Raw genomic sequence first — 26,593 nt, 5'->3', positions numbered from 1 at the left:
TCTTCAGTGTAATTTTTGCATTTCACAAATTCATCCCAGGGGCCAGACTGGACCCTTTGGCGGGCCGGATTTGGCCCCCGGGCCACATGTTTGACACCTGTGATCTCCATGATCACTGAATAAAATATTGGAATTACATGATTTACACTGAAAAAAACATAAAATACAAAGAATAATATTATAATAAATGTTAATAAATCACCTCAGAAAGGTTAAATAGAGTGAAATCTCCTTTGTAAAGTGAGCCCAGAGCAGCTGTGGGTGTGTATGGGCTCAGTAGAGGTGGACAGTTCTGTTCTTTGGAACGGTTCTGAAACTCCACATCTGAACTCCTGCATTTTTTTTCCACTCAAGTTTTTGTATCGCGAGAACAGAGGATAGAAAAGAAAAAAGTTTGGGGGAAAGTGAAGCAGAGCAGGGGATGAGGAAAGAGAGAGAGAGAGAGAGAGAGAGAGAGAGAGAGAGAGAGAGAGAGAGACAGACAGACTTCCAGACTTCCAGAGTTTGTCCATTCTCATCCTCTGGAATGCAGCAGCTCCTCGAACTTCTCTGTGCAAAGTCAACACAACTGGATGCGCGCAGATAGACTCGAAAAACTTACGATGCACATCTATTTATAGCAACCGAAAAGACTTGACGGACTTTTTTTTTTTTTTTTTTTTTTTTCATCTGCGCAGTTTTGCCCTATAAACGTTTATTCAGCAATACCTGCAAGTCAGAGGAGAAGTTCGACCTCTGTCGGGTCTGAGGCGGATCTCCTGCTCCGGAGACAAGGTAGAGTTCAGACGCACTGGTGCTGTACAGGCTTTTGCGCATGTGAGATGAACCATTTTCCAACTTAATGTTTAGTGTCATGTCACAGCAGCTGCACGACACTGGGCAGTTGTTTTTTCTTTTGTGCGCATCTCCCGTGCGCCTTTGCGTCTTTTTACGCATATGCGTTCATGCGTGTGTCCTTTTTGTGTGTGTGTGTGTGTGTGTGTGTGTGTGTGTGTGTGTGTGTGTGTGTGTGTGTGTGTGTGTGTGTGTTTGCAGCTTGGACTCCAGACTGCAGAGGATCATCCAAACTAAAGGAGGACACTCAGATTTTCTGCGGGCACTGGAGTTGTGAAAGTTGAGAGCGGATATGCCGGGCAGAAGGAGCGGAGGGCGGCTGCTGCAGTTGGCCGCGGCTCTGGTGGCTTTACTGTCCGTCTGCAACGCGCTCGGAGACGGAACCGAGCTGGTGGACACCGGGGACGGAGACCTGTTGGCCAAGCAGTCCGAGTCCAGAGCCAGCAGATCCAAGAGGAGAGGAGGCACGGATGTCCTCAGAGGGTAAGGGCTGTCTTTTCATTCCTTTATCTGTTTTCCACCTTTAACCCATAAAGACCCAGAGCTGCTTTTGTGTCAGCTCCCAAAGGAACTTTAACCCTTTCATGCATTAATTATGAGAACCTTAATCAAGATTCTTTTTTTTTTCCCTGAGTGTTTTTATTCCTCTTTAGGCATGGAAAAAAGTGACTGAAATATTTTTATGAACGTATTTTTCATGGAGTTACAAAAATATCCACTCAGCTGGACACCATTCGTTTAATTTTAGGGGCTCAGAAACATGTATTTACTGTCATACTGTGTGAAAACTATGATTTTTTTTTTTTTTTTTTAATGCTCCTAATCTGATGTTTTCTCACATTTTAGCATACTTTAATACTAGCCATTACTCACTCAGATAATATGCAAAAAAACAAAAACAACAACAAACCAAACCAAAACTTTTTGCTTTAAAAGAAACTGTTCATTACAGTCTAATTGATTTACACTCAAATATGTTACTGCAGATCAGGAAAGTTACAGTAATGGTATGAATCGTAGTGTATGGGATGATGCATAAGTGTCCACTGTGTTGGTTGATATGGAAGTAAAACAACAAACCCATGAATATACAAGAGAACAGCTGTAGATTAGCTGACCACTGGAGTGACCACTATGCATGAAAGGGTTAACCTTTCTTAAGTGATTTATCACCATTTATTGTAATCTTATCCTCTTTACTTCGTGCTTCTTCAGTGAAAATCATGTAATTTCCTATATTTAATTCACTGATCAAGTAGATGTTCATTAAAGTTCACCGTAAAGTTGAGGGTTATTATTAGAGAAACAGAGAAAACTGAAGAAAAAATGACTTTTTCCAATAAAATATAATAACAATGGATTAGATTTCTATAGCTTTACATTATTGATCCATTATTCATTCACTGGAAGCAAGATGGGTGAAGTGTCTTGCCCAAGGACATGACATGACTAAGACAGAGCAGGATTGGAACTGCCAACCCATCCCCTTATTGGATGACCCGCTCTACTTCCACCACTGCCCATTAACTGAACATAAACCCAGTGTGTCCATCCACTGTCATTGATCCAGCTCCATGGGTTTGACTGGGGAATCAATGTTGGAGAAGACGACGGTGTTTCCACGGTAACTATGAAGCCTCTGAACGTCCAAATATGGTCATATCTGATGACCATGAAAAAATGAAGAACTGTATTTGACACCAATTATTGACATGGATTGATAGGATTAGTTAATCAACAGGAATTAAACAGTTTAGATCAGTAGATGGTTTAAGTTAAAGGGGGGCGTTTGGGTCTTTAAGGGTTAAAGGTGGACGTTTGGATTGTAAAGGCTTAAAGGTGGACATTGGATTGTAAAGGCTTAAAGGTGGACGTTTGGGTCTTTAAGGGTTAAAGGTGGACGTTTGGGCCTTTAAGGGTTAAAGGTGGATGTTTGGGTCTTTAAGGGTTAAAGGTGTATGTTTGGGCCTTTAAGGGTTAAAGGTAGACGTTTGGGTCTGTAAGCGTTAAAGGAGGACGCTTGGGTCTTTAAGGGTTAAAGGTGGACGTTTGGGCCTTTAAGGGTTAAAGGTGAACGTTTGGGTCTTTAAGGGTTAAAGGTGGATGTTTGGGTCTTTAAGGGTTAAAGGTGTATGTTTGGGCCTTTAAGGGTTAAAGGTGGATGTTTGGGTCTTTAAGGGTTAAAGGTGTATGTTTGGGCCTTTAAGGGTTAAAGGTGGACGTTTGGGTCTGTAAGGGTTAAAGGTGGACATTTGGGTCTTTAAGGGTTAAAGGTGGACGTTTGGGTCTTTAAAGGTTAAAGGTGGACGTTTGGGTCTTTAAGGGTTAAAGGTGGACGTTTTGGTCTTTAAGGGTTTAGATTAAATGAGCATCTGTTGGTGTGTGTTTAAGTTTGGTTTTGGAACAGGTGTCTGTTCTTCTCATGATTCCTCTTACCCTTTAACTCAGCTGAAGGTCAGAAAATTGTTTGAGTATATTTTTTGTAATAATGCAGAGTGAGAGCCATGAGCGACGTTGTCCGTTGATGGGAAATTTGGAGCAAAGTTAAGTCATTAAGTACTGGCAAGAATATGACATTCCTGCTGACCGCAATAAGAAATTACATCTAAACAAAGAAGGCCATTGGTCATGTATGGCTGAGAGAGAGAAAGAGAGAGAGAGAGAGAGAGAGAGAGAGAGAGAGAGAGAGAGAGAGAGAGAGAGAGAGAGTGAGTTTATCTTTATTTTAATATTAATACTCTTCTTAAATTTTTATTATTAGCACGTTTCACCTTGAAATGTACAGTTTGCTTTGGTAATGGAAGTGTTTGTTTGTAAAGCCAATAAAGCCTTTTTAAATTGAATTGAAAATTGAGAGAGAGAGAGAGAGAGAGAGAGAGAGAGAGAGAGAGAGAGAGACAAACAGCCTAATCCTTTTTCTGGCCAAAAACACCACACCCCAGTTGTGGATAAATCACATCTGCAGCTGTACACAGTGGGTCACTGCTAGAGAGGTGGTTCATGTGAGAGAAAGAGAGAGAGAGAGAGAGCGAGAGAGAGAGAGGGGAGAGAGAGAATACAAGAAAAGTGAAAAAAGTTGGACAGAGCAGAGCGTCAGTATGCAGCCAACAGCTGATGACGGTCCCACAGTAGACAGCTGAATGAGCGTTGTGCACAGACGTTTTTATTTGACATGCTTTAACTTCATTTATCAGAACATGTGGGTTCAGGGGCGGGACATAAATACAGGCTGCAGAAGTGTGTCAGGCTCAGACTGGGCCAGACGTCCACCGGTCTGCAGTGTTCCTTCACCTCATGGATCTGTTTGAAACCACACTGGACAGTATCAGCGATGTCATGTGATTAGACTTCTGCACGTGTCCATTGGACACAGAGCTACAGGTGGAAGGATCGCACACGCTTTCAACTCAGTCTCATATGAAATCCTTTTTGGTTGATCAGATTTTTTTAAATACCCCATGCAGCTCCTTACAAGTGTTTTGTGGTGGGAGTGTGAGACCAAAGGATACTGTTTACGTCTTTATAACCGTCATTTTCAGCAGGATCCTGGAAAGTACCGGCTGTTGCACTTTAAGCTGCGTTAGATTTCTGCCGACACAAACAAAGGATCACAATATAATATAAGAGAACTATCGCATTGACCCGTGCAAGGTTATTATCGTTAATGAAAACTAACGAAATGACGAAAACTAGAATTGAAAAAACAGTTTCGTTAACTGAAATACATAGAAAGTATAATTAAAAGAAAAAAACGATAACTAACTGAAACTGTATTGTGTGCTTATAAAACTAACTAAAACAAATAAAAATTATGGATAAAATTCTCTTCATTTTCGTCTTTGTCAATGTTGGATTGAAATAGATTTATTTCGATTTATTTTGCTTGAGCAATTTTAGCTAGCAGCACCATACGACACTAGACACAAGTTATTGCACATTTGAATTAAAAGTACTGAGATGTAGACCATGAACTGAGTGTCACTGGTTCCACTCCAGGACCGGAGGCTCTTTGTCATTTCCCATCTCTGCCTTTGTTTCCTGTCTCATGTTCATTGTCCACTTCTCAATGAAGGCAGAAAATATGAAACACAAGAACCATAAGTCCACTCATCTATCCTTGCACCATAATCTTTTTATTCACTTTTCTCAGTCAGTAGCAGCTATGTGTACGTTATCTTCTATGGGGTCATAGTGACCTTGACCTTTGGCCTCTGGACCAAGGTTATTATCGTTAACGAAAACTAACGAAATGATGAAAACTAGAATTGAAAGAAGATTTTTGTTAACTGAAATAAATAAAAACTATAATGAAAAGAAAAAAAACGATAACTAACTGAAACTGTATTGTGTGTTTATGAAACTAACTAAAACGGATAAAAATTATAGATGATATTCCCTTTGTTTTCATCTTTGTCAATGTCAGATTGATATAAAATCAATTTATTTCCCTCAAGCAATTTTAAGCTGCTGGCACCGTATGATATTTAACAGTCCGTCACTTGTGGTTTCCAGTCGTCTTCTGGACCCCACTCTACCTGGAAACATGGAGACTAAAGTTGGGAGAAAGCAGCAGAGTCCTGTCTGGGATTTTTTGAATACGACGGAGAAGAAGAGAAAAGATACGACAAAACTAAACTAAAACTAAGTATTTAGAAAAAACAGAAACTAATTCAAATGAGCTAACCTGCTCTAAAAATGAATTAAAACTAACTGAATTAGAGGAAAAAAATCAAAACTCAATAAAACTAAACTTTAATGAAAACTCTAAAACTATTAGAACCTTGGACCCGTGGGGAACCTGGGTTCTAGATCCTCTGATCCAGTTCATTCTTTACTTTCTTGGTAAATTCCTCAGTCGTTTTCAGTTGAATAACCTCTCAGCTGACATGTCTGTTTCTGCACAGGAAGTCTGACACCATGGCAACGTGGTCCTATTGTTTATCTGTTGCTAGGTAACCCACTTCAATGACGATTCTGTGATTCTGTGCATAGCAATGTGATTGGCCACTGGGAGGCTATTGTATTCTAAAATTACTAATATCTGCCAAAATATTAATTCTATCAACTTGCCGTTTTCACTAGTCTGTTCATTGACCAAAAATACATAAGTATGACGAACTGCAGCAGTCAGCTGTGTATGGAGTTAGTGTGATGACCCAGACACACACACACACACACACACACACACACACACACACACACACACAGTCCACTTCCCTTTTATAATATAGAATATTAATATAAGAGATCACGTTGGAAATTACACTTAAACCTGCCGCACAGTATTGTTAACACCACAGCAGTCACCAAAAAAACCAAATGCTAACACGCAGAAGCACAAGGGTTGGTGTTACTGATGTGAAAACTTTGCTCCAAAAAAAAAAATTGTCTTGGTTCGATACTGACAGAATTTTCTAATGTCTTTGGTGAACCCAGTATTTCTAAACTCCTTTTATATTTCAGTATCCAGTAGGGCACCAAATAAAAGAATGCTCTTCTTTAATTAAGAAAACGAACTGGTGTAACATCATTGGTTTGAATTGGACTCTTCTGGACTCCATGACCCAAGGTTTGGAAAGACAGAGGCAAACTACATTTGTTTTCTACCAGAAATGGTGAAAAACTCTTATGTTTTTTTTTTTTTTTTTTTTTTTTTTAAACCTCACTAGAATGTGAAATTATTGAACTGAATGTCCAAGTCAAAGTCATAAATTCCTCAATCAATAATAGTCTGGAAATGAACATGTTCAAAAAGTCTAAACAATTCCAGATGGAAGTTTTTTTTTAAATTTTTATTTTCCCTGAAATTCAGTAATTCCACTTAAAAAGCTTGAAATTATTTATTGGCCACGATTGCAGCCAATTTGTGCCAATACCGATACTTATGGACCAAACTGAGTAAATGGTCTTTGTCTCAGTTTGCAAAGATTTCTTTTATATTTTAGATTATTTAGCTTATACAAGTTTATGGGAGTTTTCTAAGGAACCCAAAATACTCACTGTATGATTGTTGAGCCTTCAGACTTTACAGAATTGCTCTTTAACATTTGTTTATTTATTTAATCCCCATTAGCTCCACTGTGGTGTTTGCTAGTCTTCCTGGGGTCCAGAATGAAAAGACTAAAATTCAAATACATTACATATAAAAAACAAAAAACATCCAATTACAGATTGGATTTCATACAGAAAGTTTACATAAAGAATTTAAAAAGGGCCATATAGTTCATTTGACTTTACATCTACAAAATATTAAGTTAAGTTAAAATGGGATTTCATAGCTTTTATGAAAGTCCATGAAGTTGATAAGTTGTACAGCTTTTTAGGCAATTCATTCCAAAGTTGAGTGGATCTAAAAAAGACAGAAATTTGTAAAAAAAAAAAAAACAAAAAACAAAAAACAAACAAACAAACAAAAAAAAACAAACCAAAAACAAAATTGTATTGGGACGATGATAACTAAATTGGACTATGATATTGTTGTTGTTATTATTATTATTATTATTATTATTATTATTATTATTATTATTATTATTATTACTAAGCTTTCACAGAAGTGGTTTTCAGACGACTCAACTTGACTTGATTGTGGTTTAAAGTCCAGTCTGTTTTTTTTTTTTTTTCTTCTGCAGACCTAATGTTTGTGGCTCACGGAACAACGCCTACTGCTGCCCAGGCTGGAAGACTCTGACTGGAGGAAACCAGTGCATTGTTCGTGAGTAGCGCCCTTCTTCATTTATCACAGCAATACAATCAGTGAATGATAAAGTCAAGTTCACATAGAACGGCTGTTCATCACCAGCAGTGTTTTGTAGTTTGTTTTTTTTTAAACTCCCATTATCCTGCTGCTGTTTATTGGAACCACTCAGTCACTGACAGTATCTTGATGGGAAGAAAAGTAATATAAATGGAGTTGAGGAAAGTCACTTTTATTGTGAATAGGAAAGCTACTTTTATTTGTCAGAGAGCAATAGTGATCCAGAAAACCCAATATCATTTAAAAAGCTCACAGAAGATGTTCAAGAGAAGAATTCGTACGAACATCGATATGAACTGGACTGTCAGAGCTGCTATTTAATAAATAAAACCACAGCTCATCTGTAGTTATCTTTATAAAGGGTTCCACCTACAAGACTTCAGAACATGTCTTTGGCTTTATGAAGTTCACCGTTAAGCATTTGTAGCACCCATAGCTCCGCCTCTTTTATCCAAATATGGTCCCTTCTAGGGGTGTAAGAAAATATCGGTTCTGCAATATATCGCGATATTTCATTTCACAATACTGTATCGATATGAAAAAGTACTGGATCGGTATTTTTTAGATATTTATTCAAATGCAGATATGGCAGAGGTTCATTTTAGTTTTTTGGTTTTCTTTATTGTTTATATTTTATTTATTATTATTTAACACTGTTTTATTAAATAATGGTTATTTCAATCATCCCAATAGGACTTTTTACTGAGAGGCAGATGGTAGTTCCTTTGTTGGGATTGCACAAAAATAATGTTATGATGTAAGTTCTGAACTAATAAAATATGAACAGAATCTTAAACTGTAATGTCTGTAAAACATAATTTAAGTTTTAAAAAAGGAACATTTTGTGATATAGCATTAGATCCTGTTGTGATCAAATAAAAATGTGTTTAGTATTTGTGCATATTTTTGGTGTAATTCAATTCTTCCAGGAAATAATCATTTAAAAAAGAAACAAATCCAATAAAAAAATTCCCTTTTTGATATATATCGTGATATATCGTATCGCGATCCTAGTATTGCGATTTGTACCATATCGCCAGATTCTTGCCAATACACACCCCTAGTCCCTTCTGGTTGCAAAAAAGCCAAGATGACGACATCCAAATCACAAACTACTGTCTTCAAAAGGCAGCACAGAATAAGAACCCATCTATTTGTCCACTAATGCTTAAATTAGGGATGCACAATAACTATCGGCACCGATAAATATGGGTCAGATATTGAAAAAAATGATGTCATTCAGATAATTCTGCTAATTAAAGTTATCACCAATAAATAGAGCTCATAATAATGAATCTAAGTGGCTTAGATCTGGTACATTTCACCAGTACACAGTGCATGTTGTTGCTGTGCCCCAAGAAGAAGAAGAAGAAGAAGGAGGAGGAGGAGGAGGAGAAGGAGGAGGAGAAGAAGGAGATGGAGAAGAAGAAGGAGGAGAAGAAGAAGAAGGAGAAGAAGAAGGAGGAGGAGGAGAAGGAGAAGGAGAAGAAGAAGAAGGAGGAGGAGGAGAAGGAGGAGAAGAAGAAGGAGGAGGAGAAGGAGGAAGATAAGGAGAAAGAGAAGAAGAAGGAGAAGGAGAAGAAGAAGAAGGAGGAGAGGAGAAGAAGGAGGAGGAGGAGAAGGAGGAGAAGAAGAAGAAGAAGAAGGAAAAGGAGAAGAAGGAGGAGAAGGAGAAGAAGAAGGAGGAGAAGAAGAAGAAGGAGGAGGAGAAGGAGGAAGAGAAGGAGAAGAAGGAGGAGGAGGAGGAGGAGAAGAAGAAGAAGGAGAAGAAGAAGAAGGAGAAGAAGAAGGAGGAGGAGGAGAATGAGGAAGAAGAAGAAGAAGAAGAAGAAGAAGAAGAAGAAGAAGAAGAAGAAGAAGAAGAAGAAGAAGAAGAAGAAGAAGAAGAAGAAGAAGAAGAAGAAGAAGAAGAAGAAGAAGAAGAAGAAGAAGAAGAAGAGATCTGGATCAGACCATTGTTTGTCAGTCCAAGGCTTTTCAGGTCCTTACTCTCTGGTACAGCTTTAAGACCCAGAGGAAGATCCAGCTGTTGTTTTGTCTGTTTTGGTGCGACAGCAGCAGAAGAATAGGGACATTTGAAAACACTGAAGGTAAATAAAGCTGAACGTATCTTAATTCCCAGAACAGTGATCAACCAGCACCAAAGTTTCACTCGACAGTGTCCGACTCCAAGACCTGAAAATGGGTGTGGTCCGTGTCACCCATGCTGGCTTGTCGTCAGCTCTGGTCTTCCGATATCTTCCTCGCAAGGAACAGTACCTCGACCAAAGAGATTAGCCTGATTCTGTGTATGTGTGTATGTGCTGTCAGCTCATTGGTCACAGAGCAGGAGAGGGGTGGGAATAATTTTACCGTACATTTGTATTTAAAGCGGCCTGTCTTTCATTAATTCCGTTGACATTTTACAGACTATTTTAGATTTTCATGGAAATACGGGACAAAGTGAGTCCCCTTTCCGCTCAATATGTGACACGTACTTTTGTTTCTAAATATGGGACAATTAAGTTTTTGAAGGGGCGGTCGGTAACCTTAGTGTGGACATCTGTAGCCACGCCTACTTTCACCTCTGCAAAAATCCCAACCCCAGTTTAATGGCTGTTGTCCACGTTCAGCCTTTTCCTCTCCATAGGGACCAAGGTTATTATCATTAATGAAAACTAACAAAATGACGAAAACTAGAATTGAAAAAAACATTTTCGTTAACTGAAATAAATAAAAACTATAATTGAACGAAAAAAATGATAACTAACTGAAACTGTATTGTGTGTTTACAAAACTAACTAAAACGGATAAAAATCATGGATAAAATCCCCTTCGTTTTCGTCTTTGTCAACGTCTTTGTCAAATTGATATGAAAGTGATATATTTCACTCTAGCAAATTTAGCTAGCGGCACCATACGACACTTCATCGTCACTTGTGGTCACTTGTGGTTTAGAGTCGTCTTTTGGTCCCCACTCTACCTGGAAACATGGACACTAAAGCAGCAGAGTCCTGTCTGGGATTTATTTGAATACGACGGAGAAGAAGAGAAAAGATAAGAAAAAACTAAAATTAATACTAAAACTAAACTAAAACTAAGCTTTTAGAAAAAAAAGAAAACTAATAAAAACTAGCAAACCTGCTCTAAAAACTAATTAAAAGTAACTGAATTAGAGAAAAAAAGTCAAAACTAAATAAAACTAAACTATAATGAAAAATCCAAAACTATTAGAACCTTGATAGGGACACATCATAGAGACAAAGCTGAAAGGAGCTGAATGTGTGAAAACAGCGACAGTCGATCATCACCAAATTCTGTCTGTGACATAAATCGAACTGAAAACCCTTGGACTCTTGTCCGTTTGAAGCAGACAGAGGCTTCAGGTTCTGTAGAAGTCTTTATCAGACTATTAACGGAGTTTAACACTGACTGGAAAGAAGAAGAAAACAGCCGGAACAGTGGGAACTATCGGGGTTTGGTATCGGTGTCGGTTACAAGAAGCAGGAAGTTATCGGTTATTGGTTGTAAAAAACAATTATGGTGCATCCCAGTTTAAACCATTGTTTTTAAGTGATAACACATAGTGTGGATGGAGGTGGAGTTTGGTCACATGTCCTCTAGTGGAATTCTCTAGGAATGCAGGTGGTATTTTCAGTTGAACAACCTCTCAGCTGACATGTCTGTTTCTGCACATGAAATCTGACACCATGGCAATGTGGCCCTATTGTTTATCTGTTGCTAGGTAACCCACTTCAATGATGATTCTATGATTCTGGGCATAGCAACATGATTGGCCATTGGGAGGCTATTGTATTCCAAAATTACTAATATCTCCCTAAATATTGGTCCTATCAACTTGCCGTTTTTGCTAGTCTGTTCTTTCACCAAAAATATCTAAGGATGACAAACTGCAGCAGTCAGCTCTGTATGGATTTTGTGTGATGCCTGAGACACACAGACACTGTCCACTTCCCTTTTATAATATAGGATAATATAAAAATTAGACTTCTATTGTTTTGGCCAGTGGTACTCTGGACACCTCGTCTGTTGATCTGGATTCCTTTCTGTTAAACAACTTGAACTAACCTGAGTGTGAAAATGATGAAAAGATAAAGAGTTTGACAAAACAATACATGTTTTTCTTCCGACCCATTTGGACTATTGTAATGCTCTTTATGTTGGGGCTGGTCAGGCTTCCCTGCATTGTTTTCAGCTGGTCCTGAACACTGCTGCTCATTTATTAGCAGTAGGACACAAACATAAGCATATTTCACCTGTTTTGGCTTCTCTTCGTGGACTTCAGGTGCACTACAGAAGTGATTTTAAAGTCAGTTGTGTAATTGAATTAATGGTCCTGCTCCACTGTCCCGCTGTAGTCTGGTTCTGTCTCTAAAATGGGCTGATCAGCTGGGCTTATGTTCAGAGGGGATCAGGCTTTCACAGCTGTACATCCGAAACTCTGGAACACACTGAACAGGCCTCTTCACTCTCTGAGTTTAAAAACAGACGTATTTTCCACGACCTTTGACATAAGTGTGTCATTGTGCCCTGTTTTGCACTGTGTTTTATGTCTTTTATTCTTTTGAAAATGTGTTATTATATTTGTGTACTTCTGTTACATTCTATGTGTAACCAGTGGTGTCGGACTCTGCGATGTGCTTTTTTTTAAAGGATGAGACCCGCACGTATGACTTTGGAGGCAGTCTCTGTTTATTGTTTTTCGGCTCCTGACAAAAGTGGCATAAGACACAAAAACCTCCGGTCAGCGACCCCTTTAAACATGCTCCTACACAAACCAAATGATACAGAAATGTGTTTCAGCACATCATAAGCACCTCATACAGTATGAACTAGCCAGTTCATTTAAAAATTAAATTAGCAGAGGCTAAACTAAAAATTTTCTGCGACTGCACGGCTGCTTACCTCTCCCATAGAGATCCGGAGCAAAAGGGGAGAGGTAAAGGCGCCAAAACTCTAGTTACAGCAGGCAGTGTCACACTGTAAATTACTTGCTGGGGAACAGACTCAAATTAAAAGTTCTACATACTGACTCCAAACAAATGAAAATAAAATGAACAGATTTAGTGTAATTATAACAATACACAGTATCCTCTACACACCCACATAGCTGCAAAATAATTGACCCTGTTACATCTGTATTTTATTGTTTTTGATACAATTACAAGTTCATGTAAGTCAGAATCTGCTGTCATGTTCATGTATCTGTAGAAGTTGTGTCTGTTGGTGATCTACCAAGAACAGACAGACAAAATGTTGGTACAAATGTTCTTTGGGTGCAGTGAGGAGATAAAATAATTTTGGTGTCCAGAGGCCAAAGGTCAAGGTTACTTTGACCTCATAGAAGATAATGTACACATAGCTGCTACTAACTGAGAAAAGTGAATGAAAAGATTACGGTGCAAGGATAGATGACTGGACTTATGGTTAGGGATGCACCGATCTGATACCAGTATCGAGCATCGGCTCTGATACTCAGTGTGTGTACTTGTACTCGTACTCATAAAAGTAATCCGATACAACGATACCACTTACGGCTGTGTGACATTCCCAGTTCAGTGCAGCAGGTACGAGGAGGAGGAATAATGTGTGGGGAGTGTGAAGAGTGTGGAGATTTAACCAAATAAATGACAGTGATAAAAGTAACGCTGATTGCAAGAAACGTTATAGACACAGATGGATATGGATGCAGCGTTCTGTCCGTCCTCTGCGTACATTCCATCTGTTTTCCAGGCGCTGGAGGATGCGTACCCAGACAGAGATTACCAGCGGAACCGTGGAGGTAGAGGATCTGTTCAAAGAGCCACTGTGTGAGTTAGAGAAAAACTACTGACACATTTAGGACAACTACCCAGGACCTGGCCGGTTTCCATCCTACTGATAATACTATGGAGGTACGGAGCGGTGCGGACTGCCGCCAGCGGAAGTGAAAACCAAACTTCTGGCTCATTTCTCTTTTCTCTTCCTGCTGAAGCTAAGCTTTTAAACCTTACCAGAGAAAACGCTGCAGCATTAGTATCACATTAGTGTTACCTCTGTCGTCTCCATGTTTATTATTGCTGACTTTCTTCTTCTTCTCATTAAACGTTCCTCTTCTTCGTGGTATTTGTCCTGTATGGTTAATTCAGAGCGGCGCCCCCTGGTGGAATAATTCAGAAACGCTCATTCCAACACATTAAATGTCAGTAGCAGCACTTTGTTCCAGTCAGACTAATGACAACGACAATAAAGCACATTTACAAAAGGAACTAACAACTGGAATGAGACTATTAAGGACAAGTATCGGTACTCGGTATCAGCAAGTACTCAAATGTAGGTACTTGTACTTGTAGTCGGTCTGGAAAAAAGTGGTATCGGTGCATCCCTACTTATGGTTCTTGTGTTTCATATTTTCTGCTTTCACTGAGAAGTGGACAATGAACATGAGACAGGAAACAAAGGCAGAGATGGGAAATGACAAAGAGCCTCCGGTCCTGGAGTGGAACCAGTGACGCTCAGTCCATGGTCACTGCATTGAACCACTGCGACCCTCCAAGACAATCCCTTAACTTAATCCAAACTCAAATGTGAACACACTTGCTGTGAAATGTGTATCTGCCCATTTATTTTATTGACATGAGTAGTTCATAGGAATCAAATGTTTATTTCTTTGTTTTTAGATTAAAAGCATCCATTCATGAAGACATTTATATTATATTTCCCTTTCCTTGCCCTCCCTCCCTCTCCACCTCCTCTCTCTCTCTCCCTTTCCCAGAGTTAAAGGAGGGTCTGAGAGGCCGTGGTCTTGTTTGATTGCAGTCTGGTTGGTTGGCTGGCCAGACGCCTGTTGCAGCTCTAATGACATTGTTAAACAGTAGGGTTCAAGGCGTAGGGGTCAGCGGCTGGACTCTACCTGATGGGAGCAAGGGGCAGGGGACCATGCCAGCAACAGACTGTGGGAAACGGAGCAATCGAGCGAAAAAAAAAAAAAAAAAAGAAAAAAAAGGAAACAGCCAGGACCAGCTAAAAACCACAACAAAACAGAAAGAGGAACATAGTTCAGTTCTGAGGCCAAGTGGGCTTCAATGACTGAACCATGATTAGAGTTAAAGAGGAGATTTGGCTGAATTTGAACTTTTTCATTTTAAATGTTGTAGATGACAGTTTGGTGAGTTTGGATCATGGTGTGACTTATGTGAAATTCAAAACCTGCAGGGTACAAACTAACAAGCAACAGACACAGAACTTCCATGCAATCAAATGCATTTATTAGGGGTGTAACAATACATCGATCCACATCAATACATCGATTAATTAATTAATGATCCAAGTACATCAATACACAATGACAACATTGATCCACATCGTCATCTTTAAGATACGCCTTTATTTGAAATTCACATAGCACATCTGTACGTCTGTGTCACCATTTCCTTCGCACCCCCACCGCTGCGGTTGGCCCTTTCGTATACGGTCGTCATGTTCCAGATCTCATCTACGCATGCACATTGTAATCTATCAGAATATGTCACAATGGCAACTAGTATGAAGTGGAAGAAACGAACAGGCAGGAATATATTCATGCGAACAGTCGCGATAAGTGCACATTCATTGTATTCTTTTACATTATAACTTTTAATAATTAAAATATTTTGAAGCAAACAACCATACAGCCTGTCATATAAGCATTCAGCGCAAGTCAGGGGCGGGGCACTTGTCAGTCAGGGAATTCCGGACCTGTAACTCTGCAGCACGGGATTGGTGAAACAGGTCATTTACTTTACATTCATTAAAATGTACTGAGGGTAAGCCAGAAATCACATATATTCTACAGAAAGGATCAGTGAATGTCTTGCTTTAATACAGTCTTTGCTTAGGAATCAAGTTTTTATCAACAATCCATTTGCAAATATATTGTGTATTTTTTCACCCACTAGGCTAAATGAAACTTTAAATGTATTTTTTACAAACATAGTTCTTCTGTTAAAGGAAGCCATGCATAGTAGACGTTCTGGAATATTTGTTAATCAATGCTAAATGACCTGTTTCACCAATCCCGTGCTGCAGAGTTAAAGGTCCGGAATTCCCTGACTGACAGTTGCCCCGCCCCCGACTTGCGCTGAATGCTTATATGACAGGCTGTATGGTTGCTTGCTTCAAAATATTTTAATTATTAAAAGTTATAATGTAAAAGAATACAATAAATGTGCACTTATCGCTACTGTTCGCATGAATATATTCCTGCTTGTTCGTTTCTTCTAGTGATGTGACGTTCACGAATGAATCGAATCTTTTGAATGGCTCTTTGAAATGAACGATGGGAACCAAGTCTTTGTACAGAGCCGTTAATTTTTTTTTTTTTTAAGGAGGGAGTGTTCGATTGCCTGTCAATTTAGTGTCACTGGGGAGGCATTGGGCAGGAGGAGAATGTTCGAGCAGAAAAAAAAAAAGAGTGCACTGCGCATGTCTCACAGCAAGAAGTTAGCAAAAAAACAACAGTTAGAAGCATGAGGTGAGCATAGAAAAGTTTGATAGTGAGTGAGTGACCACCTGTGAGTAATGAGCCAAAGAAAAAAAGAGTAGTATTTGGATGCACTTTTCAGAAAGAAAAGATGAGCATGCAACTTGAGAATTGCACTACAGTTCAGGTATTTAAGTAATTGCAGTGATTAATCACTGTTGTGTTTTGTGCAATTTTTTCCGTATGTTTACACACATTTATTGTTCTTATTTAGAGGAGAATAAAATGTTATTTCATAAGAAAATGTTTTATTTTCTTCTTCATTTTTAGGCTACAGACTAGCCCACATAATGTACCGTGATGTTTTTTGTCAAATTCCATCATTTGCCTAATGTCACCTCTCATGTCATGTATTTAGCCCACACATTTGAACTAACTATTCTTTTTTATGGTAAGATAATATTTACTGCCGCACCAATTAAACACCTTTAAAATGTAATGTCAATCATCACATGTAGCCTATTTAGTCATTAAAACATCGGTGTTTCAAAAGAATGCAAAAAACATAAAAGTGCCAGTCTTTTGAACGGCTCTTTTCAGTGAACGGCTCCTGATTGAACGGCTCCCTTCAAAGAGACAAAAAACCCATCACTTGTTTCTTCTGCTTCGTACTAGCCGCCATTGTGACATATTCTAACAGATATGCAATGCACATGCGTAGATGAGACAGATTCTGACAGATTACAATATGCATGCGTAGATGAGATCTGGAACATAACGGCCATATACGAAAGGGCTAACCACGGCGGCGTCATGGCTTTTATTTATTTATTTAATTTTATTTTTACATTGTTTATTTTCTTTTTACAGAGGTGTCTCAGCCTTGCCATGCATTAGATTGCTGGTTTCCTCATTTTACTCATTAGATTAGTTGGAGTCCTTTTTGTTTTTCCCAAAAAACTTTATTTACATAGTGCCATATACAAAATAGGTCAACAGCAGTCAACAGTAATAAATAGTGATAGTGAGATGAAGCCTCATGAGGCATCGAACCACTTGAGCCAATTGGTTCGAGAAAGGGTTCATTTCTCGAAGCTTCATGTGCACACGAAACCACCTACTGGCCATGTGTAGAATCACAGGCAGTTAGATCTGAACCACAGAATGTGTGATGCATTGAATTTTTGCGTCTGTTATGGCTCTTGGGAATGACTATGAATAACAAAAAATGTTTGACCAAATAATTTCTCTACATAAATTATCACATATGTGTATAATAAAATATTTTGAATGTATTCTCTGTGTGTAAATTTCCCCCAAATGGTGGTGGTATCATATGTGGGAGGTTGTGTAATGTTTTTTTTTTTTTTTGTCACTTTACAATAATGTCATGACTTAAACAGGCAGAGGACAGTGAAAGTGCTTGTGGAACTAGGAAGAGGGCACTGAACATGCTAGTGTAACTTGGACAATGATGTACAGAACAGGGGAGATTTTATTTATTTTTATTCAGAAATAACAGTTTCTCAGCAGTTTTTGGTTTGAAGTGATTTTTTTTTTTTTTTTGACACAACCTCTCTGGTGTTTGAAAACACCCTGTCACATGGTACAGAAGATGTTGGCATGCACAAAAACACAAGGGCAACATTATATAAATTGGGGTACAGTAATTTTTTGTCTCTCCCAGTACTCCAGATAAGCAAACCTTATGTGTCTGAAATAATGTTAGATTTAGTTTACCTTATTGGGAGTTATCAAACTAAAATGTTTCCACACAGGGGAAATCCTCCTCTTCTTACCTGGCTCCATCCTCTTACTCATCCTTCTCTTCTCACTCTCCTTAATCTTCAAATGATCTCTCTCTCTAAACTCTTCAAACTATCTCCAAACTACATAAACGCTATCCAAACTCTAGTTTCCAAATTATCCAAACTCTGTTCAAACTCTGCACTGACCGTAATCCTCAATCAAAAACCCACATTTGGAACAGAGCCTGAGGGGTTTGTACTGCTGTCAAACCTGAATCAGATAGAACCACCTCTGAACCACTTCCTGAAGCAGTCACGTGGTACAGCAGGACAGCAAGGCTTCGGACGTCATCATTTTCAGCTCCGCCCCTAAATGAAGCAAGCCTCGATACGCGCTTCGCGGAAACGCCCCCTCCATTACTCGACACGCGCTTCGAAGCCTCGGCACATCCCATAACATCACTAGTAATAAACATATCATGGAAAACATAATGCTCGTGGTGAGGCAGGAAGAAATTAAATCTAAATACAATGATAGGTAAGTAAATTAAAGAAATAAATAACTATATAAAAGTAAGAGGGGAAAAAAATTACAACTTAAATTCGTTACCTAAGGCTTTAGTTTTCACAGCGTTAGAGTTCGCGCAGTGGCGTCATGGTTAGCGCGAGCAGCCAAGAAAAGGATGACGACATACGCTCACCTCTTGGAAATAAATCGGCGGTGTGGAAATATTTGGGACTCCAACGGAAAGACGGCTCAACAGACAAAACTCACGGCATATGCAAACAGTGCCAGTGCGAGTTAAAATACTCGGGAAACACAACGAACTTGGCCGGGCACCTAAAGAAGAAGCAGCACAAACGGCCTTGACCCCGCCCCCCCATGCTAGCTCCGCCTTAACCGTGTCAGATGTTAAGCTAGCTTTGACCCGTTTCTTTCCACAAACGCTGAGCAACAACTGGAAAACTGACGAGTATGACAGGTGCCGTTTCATATTTCATTTGTAAAGATATGAGACCTTACAGTGTTGTCGAGAACGATGGCTTTCGTGAACTACTACATACTCTGGAGCCGAAATATAGAATACCCTCGAGGCAGCACTTCAGCGAAACTTGCATACCGAGACTGTACAATGAAGTTAAAGATGAAGTGAAACGTGAGTTATTGCAGACAGAGTCACTATCACTACAGACGGATGGACGTCCTGTACAACAGAGGCCTACACTGTAAAAATAAAATAAAATAAAAATCTGTAGTTTAACAGAATTTTCACTGTTTATTTTACAGATTTTTCCTGTATTTTTAAGATACAGGAAAATATCAATGAAATGACAAAAATAGACTGATTTCACATGTCAAATATAAAATAACATGAAAAAACTGTATCTGTGAATAACCATAAAATTTCTGTTTTTTAAAAGAAATTTGTTCTTTTTTCACAGAAAAATACAGTTAAACTACATTTGCAAATGTATCATAATTTCACAAATATTTCTTTTCTGTTTATGAGATTGAACTGTTGATTTAAAGTTTAATACTGTAAAAAAAAATAATATACAGATTTTTCCTGTATTTTAAAGATACAGGAAAATATCAATTAAATGACAAAAATAGACTGATTTTACATGTCAAATATAAAATAACATGGAAAAACTGTAACTGTGAATAACCATAAAATTTCCGTTTTTAAAAGAAATTTGTTCTTTTTTCACAGAAAAATACAGTTAAACTACATTTGCAAATGTATTTGCAATATTTCTTTTCTGTTTATGAGATTGAACTGTAAATTTAAAGTTTAATACTGTAAAAAAAAAATAAAACGAGATAAAATTACTGACAACTGTTAAAGAAGTATTTGTTCTGTAAGTTTAACAAGACTTGTTTGTTAATTGACAAATATCATGTGTAGTTACGGGGGGTGTCACAACAAAAATGTTGAATAAATGTATTTTTGTGAATGTATAACATGTATAAGCACTGATAAACTGTCCAAATACAGTTTTTATCAGTTGATTGTACAACTTAGTCTCATTGAAAATTATTTATTTTTATATTTATAGGTAATTTGATTGTTGTAATACATGTAAATATTCTTTATTAAACATTAAAAGTAAAAAAAAAATATGCAAAATCTAATCTCATGTAAAGTTAGGGCAAAAAACTGTATTTTAATTATGGAAAATTACTGTATTTTTATGAGATGGTTATTTTCTGTTATTTAGCAGTATTTTTTTGGTGCCCCAGCTGCTGGAATATTACAGTTTTTTCTTTTTTTTCTTTTTTTTTTTTTTCTCAGTGTATGTAACTGTGACCTATCATCATATTGACAACAACTGGCAATTGAAGAATTATGTTCTTCAAACACGGACTTTGTTCAAGTATTTAACTAAAACATAATGTCCTAAGAATATGTGGAATTGTTTACATTTGTTTTGTTCCAACTGGTTTTCCAGCTGAAATTTCTTATTTTGTTTTGGCTTAGAAAAATGTTTATCCCAAGAAGTAGTGGATACTGGATATAGTAGCTATGATGCAGGATGTCTGAACTGCATTTAGAAGGATAGATTAAGGAGTGACCTGGGTTAAGTTCTGTTAAAAGTGTTTTGTTTGAGACACTAAAGAAAAAAAGAGTGAAGGTTTACACAAAAATCCTAGTTTGATATAAAGGACTTGAAGTTCTTTGAGTTTTGTGTATAGGATGTGAATTGTTCTGTATGATTGAAAGGTCCTCAAGGGCTCTTTAAGTTAACTGATAAAAAAAAAATAAAGAAAAAGCATTTAAACATGAAAAATGTGAGACTGTAGTGAACAAGTGGTCTATTTTTATTTATTTATTTATTTTTTACTTAAGATGAATACTGTTTGCACTGTTTATTTAATGCCTGTTACCTGAAAGACCTTAGAAATAAAATAGTCAAATCATATTTCCGTTGTTTTTTGTGAGTTGATATAAATGTAAATGATCGCTTGAGATGGACATATGATATCGCATCATATCAATCGCAGGCTTGTGAATCGAATCGAATCGAAATCGTATCGTGACAGACTTTGTGATATCGGCAAACGTCGTGTTGTAATCCGAACATATCGGCATCGTATCATATCTTGATGAAGCTGGTGATTTACACCCCTATTAATTATGTACCCGTTTAGTACCTTCAATCTGTCCCAAACAGAGGGTTTGGGTCAAAAATAGTCACAAAACATTTTTAGTGCATTGCCAACTGTCAGTGTAAAATACAACAGATTAATGTGATGTGAGAAAACATTTTCCTGTTTAAGATAGAGGACAAATGTATAAAAACTGAGCTTAACAAAGCCACGAGAAACATAAATGTGATAATAAGATTAAACAACATAAAGGAATATATGAAGAAGAGTACAAAAATGGAAATAATGGAGTACTGGCTTGACAATTATCATTCTAATCATGGATATGAACTGACAGGAACATTTTGGTCATTTTTGGTGCACAGCCCAGCCCTAGATTGACTTGATGTTGTGTTCCTCTTTACAGCGATCTGCCGGAGTTCATGTGGAGATGGTTTCTGCTCCAGACCAAACATGTGCACCTGCCCCAACGGTCAGATCGCCCCGTCCTGTGGATCCAAATCAGGTGGTTTAAGAGCAAATCCTCTTCTCCGATGAGGCCCAGTGAACTGTTCTGAGGCTCTCTAATGGGTTAATCATATAGCTTGCATAGCTGGGTGGGTGACTTTTCATGGCCAATAGATAAACACTTTAATAGCATGATTTATGTCAAAAGGAGTATATGTTGAAAATCTTGGAAAGAACAGCCTGGAGCACACCCCTGTCACTATATTATTTAAGTAAAGAAGCTGTAATCTCTAGAAAAATATTTAATCGCCAAGAACCGACAGTGACATGATGGATGAGAGAAAACATCACATCCTGTTCTATTTTTCCCACAAATTAAAGAAACTGTGATTGTCTCAGTCCCTTTTGCATCCTTTTTTCTTTGGTTTTCTGCTCCTCATTATGAGTAATGAGCGTGAAAACATCTGATACTGAGCCAAAAAAACCTCCTGAAAATACTCCTTGAATCTGCCCCAAAATTTCAGCAATTGATGTATGTTGCAATCATGTTCTTGCAAATAGCGGTCAGTCTTGTGGGTTGGTGCACATACAAGTGTGTGAAGCCAATGGGTGTGTGTGTGCTTTGGCTGAAGTCCATAGACAACATCTCCTCCATGTTCACTCTCAGTGCTTCAGCCTGATGTGCTCATCTGTTTATGTGCCATAAATTTCTAGGAAATTATATCTAAGCATGACTTTTAATAAACATGGTTTGGAGTGGGTGTTGTTTATGTTGTAGCCTAATATGCAGAGACTGTTTAGAATCTGACACTGAACTTCTACATCACTCTGTGTGTGTGTGTGTGTGTGTATGTATATGTGTGTGTTCTACCCACAGTCCAACACTGCAACATTCGCTGTATGAACGGGGGAACGTGTGCAGAAGACAACTGTCTGTGTCAGAAAGGCTACGTGGGAAACCACTGTGGTCAACGTAAGGATGATCCTGCAAACACCACAACATACTTTAGTGCACAGGTGTCAAACACGCAGCCTGGGGGCCAAATCTGGTCCACCAAAGGGTCCAATCCAGCCCGCGGGATGAATTTGTGAAGTGCAAAAATTACACTGAAGATATTAACAATCAATGGTGTCAAAATCATTTTAATTCAAGTTCCATATTAGGGATGGGACTCGAGAACCAGTTCTTTTTGAGAACCGGATCCCAGTAGCTCAGTTCTTTGGAATTGTTTGCCTGCCTGCTTAACGATTCTGCTTGTTGATTCTGCCTTCGTTGCACATGCGCGATGACGTCACGCGTACGCCGCATTGTTTTGGTCAGAACGTAGCCAACATGGCGTTGAGGCAGAAACGGTCTATACAGATGACACCAGGTCCACTGGAACACTGTCAAAGCTTCCATTTTTTCTAAAGGGTGGAATCCCTCCAATCTGCTTAAACATTTGTCCACAGCATGTGGTTCATTTACAGGAATGTCACGTATTTGATTCGCTACTTAGCGATGCTTGTGAATCTAGTGGCAGAGTGAACACCAGGCCGTCATCCGGGCCCAGTTCCTGTCCCAGTGCAGGCAACAAACGTCGTACCCCCTCAAATACAAGTTTCCGAAGGTAGGGTAAAGGAAATTAGGTGCACAACAACGAGAGACGATTCAAGCTGAGTTGAACTGGTTCCAATAGCAATGCAGTAATAGAGGAATTAGTAAAGCGTTTTTAGTTTTACTTTCACTGTACGCCCCCACCCCCCTGAACCGGGCCTGGCGTCATCTGTTCTTATTGTTTGTGCATACTGTATATGTTATATTTTCTGTGCAGAGATGGAAATATAAAAGACAGTTAATGCAAACACACCCGTTTATGCTCTTTTATTTCTTCACCCAATGAAAATCAATAAGGAATCGGGTCAATAAGCAAAATCGATAATGGAATTAGAATCGCTAAATTCTCATCGATTCCCATCCCTATTCCATATACAGTCCAATTAGATTTCAAGTGGGTCAGACCAGCAAAATATTATCATAATAACCTATAAATAATGGCAACCCCACATTTTCTCTTTGTTTTTTTGGCGTAAAAAAAAAAAAGTAATATTACATGAAAATGCTTACATTACCAAACTATACTTTTACAAAAAATGTGAATAACCTGAACAAATATGAACAAAAGGAAATGTCTTAAGAAAAGTAAATACAATTTTACCCATATTTTGCCTATTACTAAATGTTTTGTGCGATTGTAACACACATGTGTAAATGATAAACTGATAAACCGAGGCAGAATATTGTTAAAATTACACTTGTTTTTCTTAAGACGATTCAAGTTGTTCATGTTATTCAGATTTTTAAGGAAACTTTGTAGATGTAATCCTGATCATAATAGAATTTTCCATTTTTCACTGTTATTATTTTACAGGTCCGACCCACTAGAGATCAAATTGGGCTGAATGTGGAACTGAACTAAAATGAATTTGACCCCCCCTGCTTTAGTCTATTTTAACATCATTCATTTAGGTTCGTTTGACAGTCGACACTATCAGATTTTTTTCTTGTTAGTACAGTATTAGACTACAATCATGCTTTATTCAGTAGTTAGTTTTATTCCTAGTAATAATATCTACACAGTGAACACAAAATGAGCAGAGATCTTCAGAGATTTGTTAATGAAGGTGTTAAATTAAATCCAAAGTTCACAAGGCAGATTAAAACATATCAGTTTGATGTCAGATGCCGGTTTACTGGTCCAGTGTGTAAGATGTAGTGCAAGGGCTCTCAAACTCATCTTCTTTCAGGTTCCACATTCAGCCCGATTTGATCTCCAGTGGGCCAGACCAGTAAAATAATAACAGAATAACCTATAAATAATGACAACTCCAAATGTTTGTCTTTGTTTTAGTGCAAAAAAACCCCATTAAATTATGAAAATATTTACATTTATAAACTATCCAAACAAAAACGATATGAATAACCTGAAAGAACTGAAATTTCTTTAGAAAAATAAGTTTAATATTAAAAATATTCTGTCTCATCTTATCATTTCTCCATGTGCATTATGGATCAGATCTACAAAGGCACTAAACACCGAGGAACAGGCAGAAAATAGTTCAAATTGTGCTTAATTTTCTTTAGACATTTCAGGTTGTTCATATTTGTTCAGGTTATTCACATTTTATTGTTACAGGATGGTTTGTAAATGTAAATATTTTCATAATTTAATGTTATATTTTGCACTAAAACAAAGACAAAAATTTGAAGTTGTCATTATTTATAGACATAATGTAATATTTTTTTCCACATCAAACCCAGAAGAAAATATGGAGTCATTTTTTTGTAGGATATTTTACTGGAGATCATATTGGTCTGTATGTGGAACCTGAACTAAAATCAATCTGTGGAATTTTTGCATTTGGCAAATTCATCCCACTGGCCAGATTGGAACCTTTGGTGGGCTGCATTTGGCCCCTGCGATGCATGTTTGAGACCCCTGATGTAGGCTATTTTAAATGGTAAAAATGTACTGAACTTGTATAACACATTTTCTACACCTTCATGGTGCCCAAAGCACTTTATAAGTCCTCACAGTCACCCATTCACACACACATTCATACACCAGTGAAGTGCATTTTAGGAGGATCTATTTGCATAAAATTTGTAAATTATGTATTCAGTAGTGTAAGAACTATTGGGTTTTCATTGCCTTACAATGAGTCATCTATATCTACCATCAGATTACTTCAATCTTCATTTTATGGCAGATGTTAAAGCGGCGTATGACTTTCGTCACCAGTTTTTCATCAAATCTGTAAAACCTCAGTCCTAGCCTAAGTATCACGAATCTGTAAGCCTTTCCACGATTACTCACCTGAATCTCTTCCCTGACGGTGAACAATTTCAAAGTGTACTCCACCATAAACAGTCTATTTGTTTACAAACAGAGTCGGTATATCGGTATTTTTGGAAATTTGTCGTGACGTGCATTGTGGGAATTGGAGCTACATGCAGCCCCAGTAGCAAGAGGCAATGAAGCCGTTTCCGTGTTTATTGCTACTGTGGCTGCGTGTAGCTCCAATTCCCACAATGCACGTTGCGAGAAATTTCCCGACTGACAGAACCTGGAAATGCATGCTTTCCTTCTGCAGCCCTCTCCTCACTGTCCAAATCCAAAGACTAAATATAAATATAAATAAAGCTGAACCTGATGTCGTTGCATGAGAAAAGAAACCACAACGCTGAATAAAGTCACTTTTACTTTGCATCTGACAGAATATGACGATTAGAAAACCATCAAACACGGCAGTTTTAATGTGTTTGTTGTTTTCTCATCATCATTTTTTCCTCATAAATATGACAAAATGATGATTTGAAAAGTAACTCCAAATGCCCAAGATTACATTCCCAAATGTTTTTTTTAACCGCCACTCAAACATATCCAGTTACAGTCACAGAACAGCAAAGGAACCACAAAATATTCACATTTAAGAATGGAAATGGAATCAGAGAATTTGGAACCTTTTTTCTTAAAAATGACTCAAACTAATTGGGGGGGGGGGTCATGGGGACCAAGGTTCTAATAGTTTCGGATTTTTCATTATAGTTTAGTTTTATTTAGTTTTGACTTTTTTTTCTCTAATGTAGTTAGTTTTCATTCGTATTTAGAGCAGGTTTACTAGTTTTTATTAGTTGTCTTTTTTTTTTCTAAATGCTTAGTTTTAGTTTAGTTTTTCATATCTTGTATGCAAATAAATCCCAGACAGGACTCTGCTGATTTCTCCCAACTTTAGTCTTCATATTCCAGGTACAGTGGGAATGACAAGACGACTCAGGATGTGACGAGAAGTGACGGACCGTGAAGTGCCGATGGTGCCGCTAGCTAAAATTACTCGAGTGAAATAAATTGATTTCATATCAATGCGACGTTGACAAAGACAAAAACGAAGGGAATTTTATCTGTAATTTTTATCCATTTTAGTTAGTTTTGTAAGCACACAATACAGTTTCAGTTAGTTATCGTTCTTTCTTTTAACTCTAGTTTTTATTTATTTCAGTTTACGAAAATGTTTTTTCAATTCTAGTTTTCGTCATTTCGTTAGTTTTTGTTAACAATAATAACCTTGATGGGGTTAATCCCTAATGAGGACTTGTGTCCTCATTAGGGATGTAACGATATGAAAATTTCATATCACGGTTATTGTGACCAAAATTATCATGATTATCATTATTATCATGGTATTATTGAAATTGTGCTCAAAATGTTCAAAAAATG

General features: G+C 37.8%; 1 protein-coding gene across 1 annotated transcript in view; it reads left to right on the top strand.

The window, feature by feature from the left end:
* Nucleotides 1–484: 484 nt before the first annotated feature.
* Nucleotides 485–26,593, top strand: part of LOC115417119 (fibrillin-1-like) — a 169,175-nt gene continuing 143,066 nt past the window's right edge. The window contains 5 exon segments of the mRNA XM_030131109.1: nt 485–774; nt 1,036–1,317; nt 7,464–7,546; nt 21,295–21,393; nt 22,213–22,308. Of these exon segments, the coding sequence (XP_029986969.1) occupies nt 1,127–1,317; nt 7,464–7,546; nt 21,295–21,393; nt 22,213–22,308 (469 nt within the window). The 5' untranslated portion in view covers nt 485–774; nt 1,036–1,126.

The sequence above is a fragment of the Sphaeramia orbicularis genome, chromosome 3 (genome assembly GCF_902148855.1).
Source record: "Sphaeramia orbicularis chromosome 3, fSphaOr1.1, whole genome shotgun sequence".
Classification (NCBI taxonomy): domain Eukaryota; kingdom Metazoa; phylum Chordata; class Actinopteri; order Kurtiformes; family Apogonidae; genus Sphaeramia; species Sphaeramia orbicularis.
This window is presented reverse-complemented; position numbering and strand designations above follow the sequence as displayed.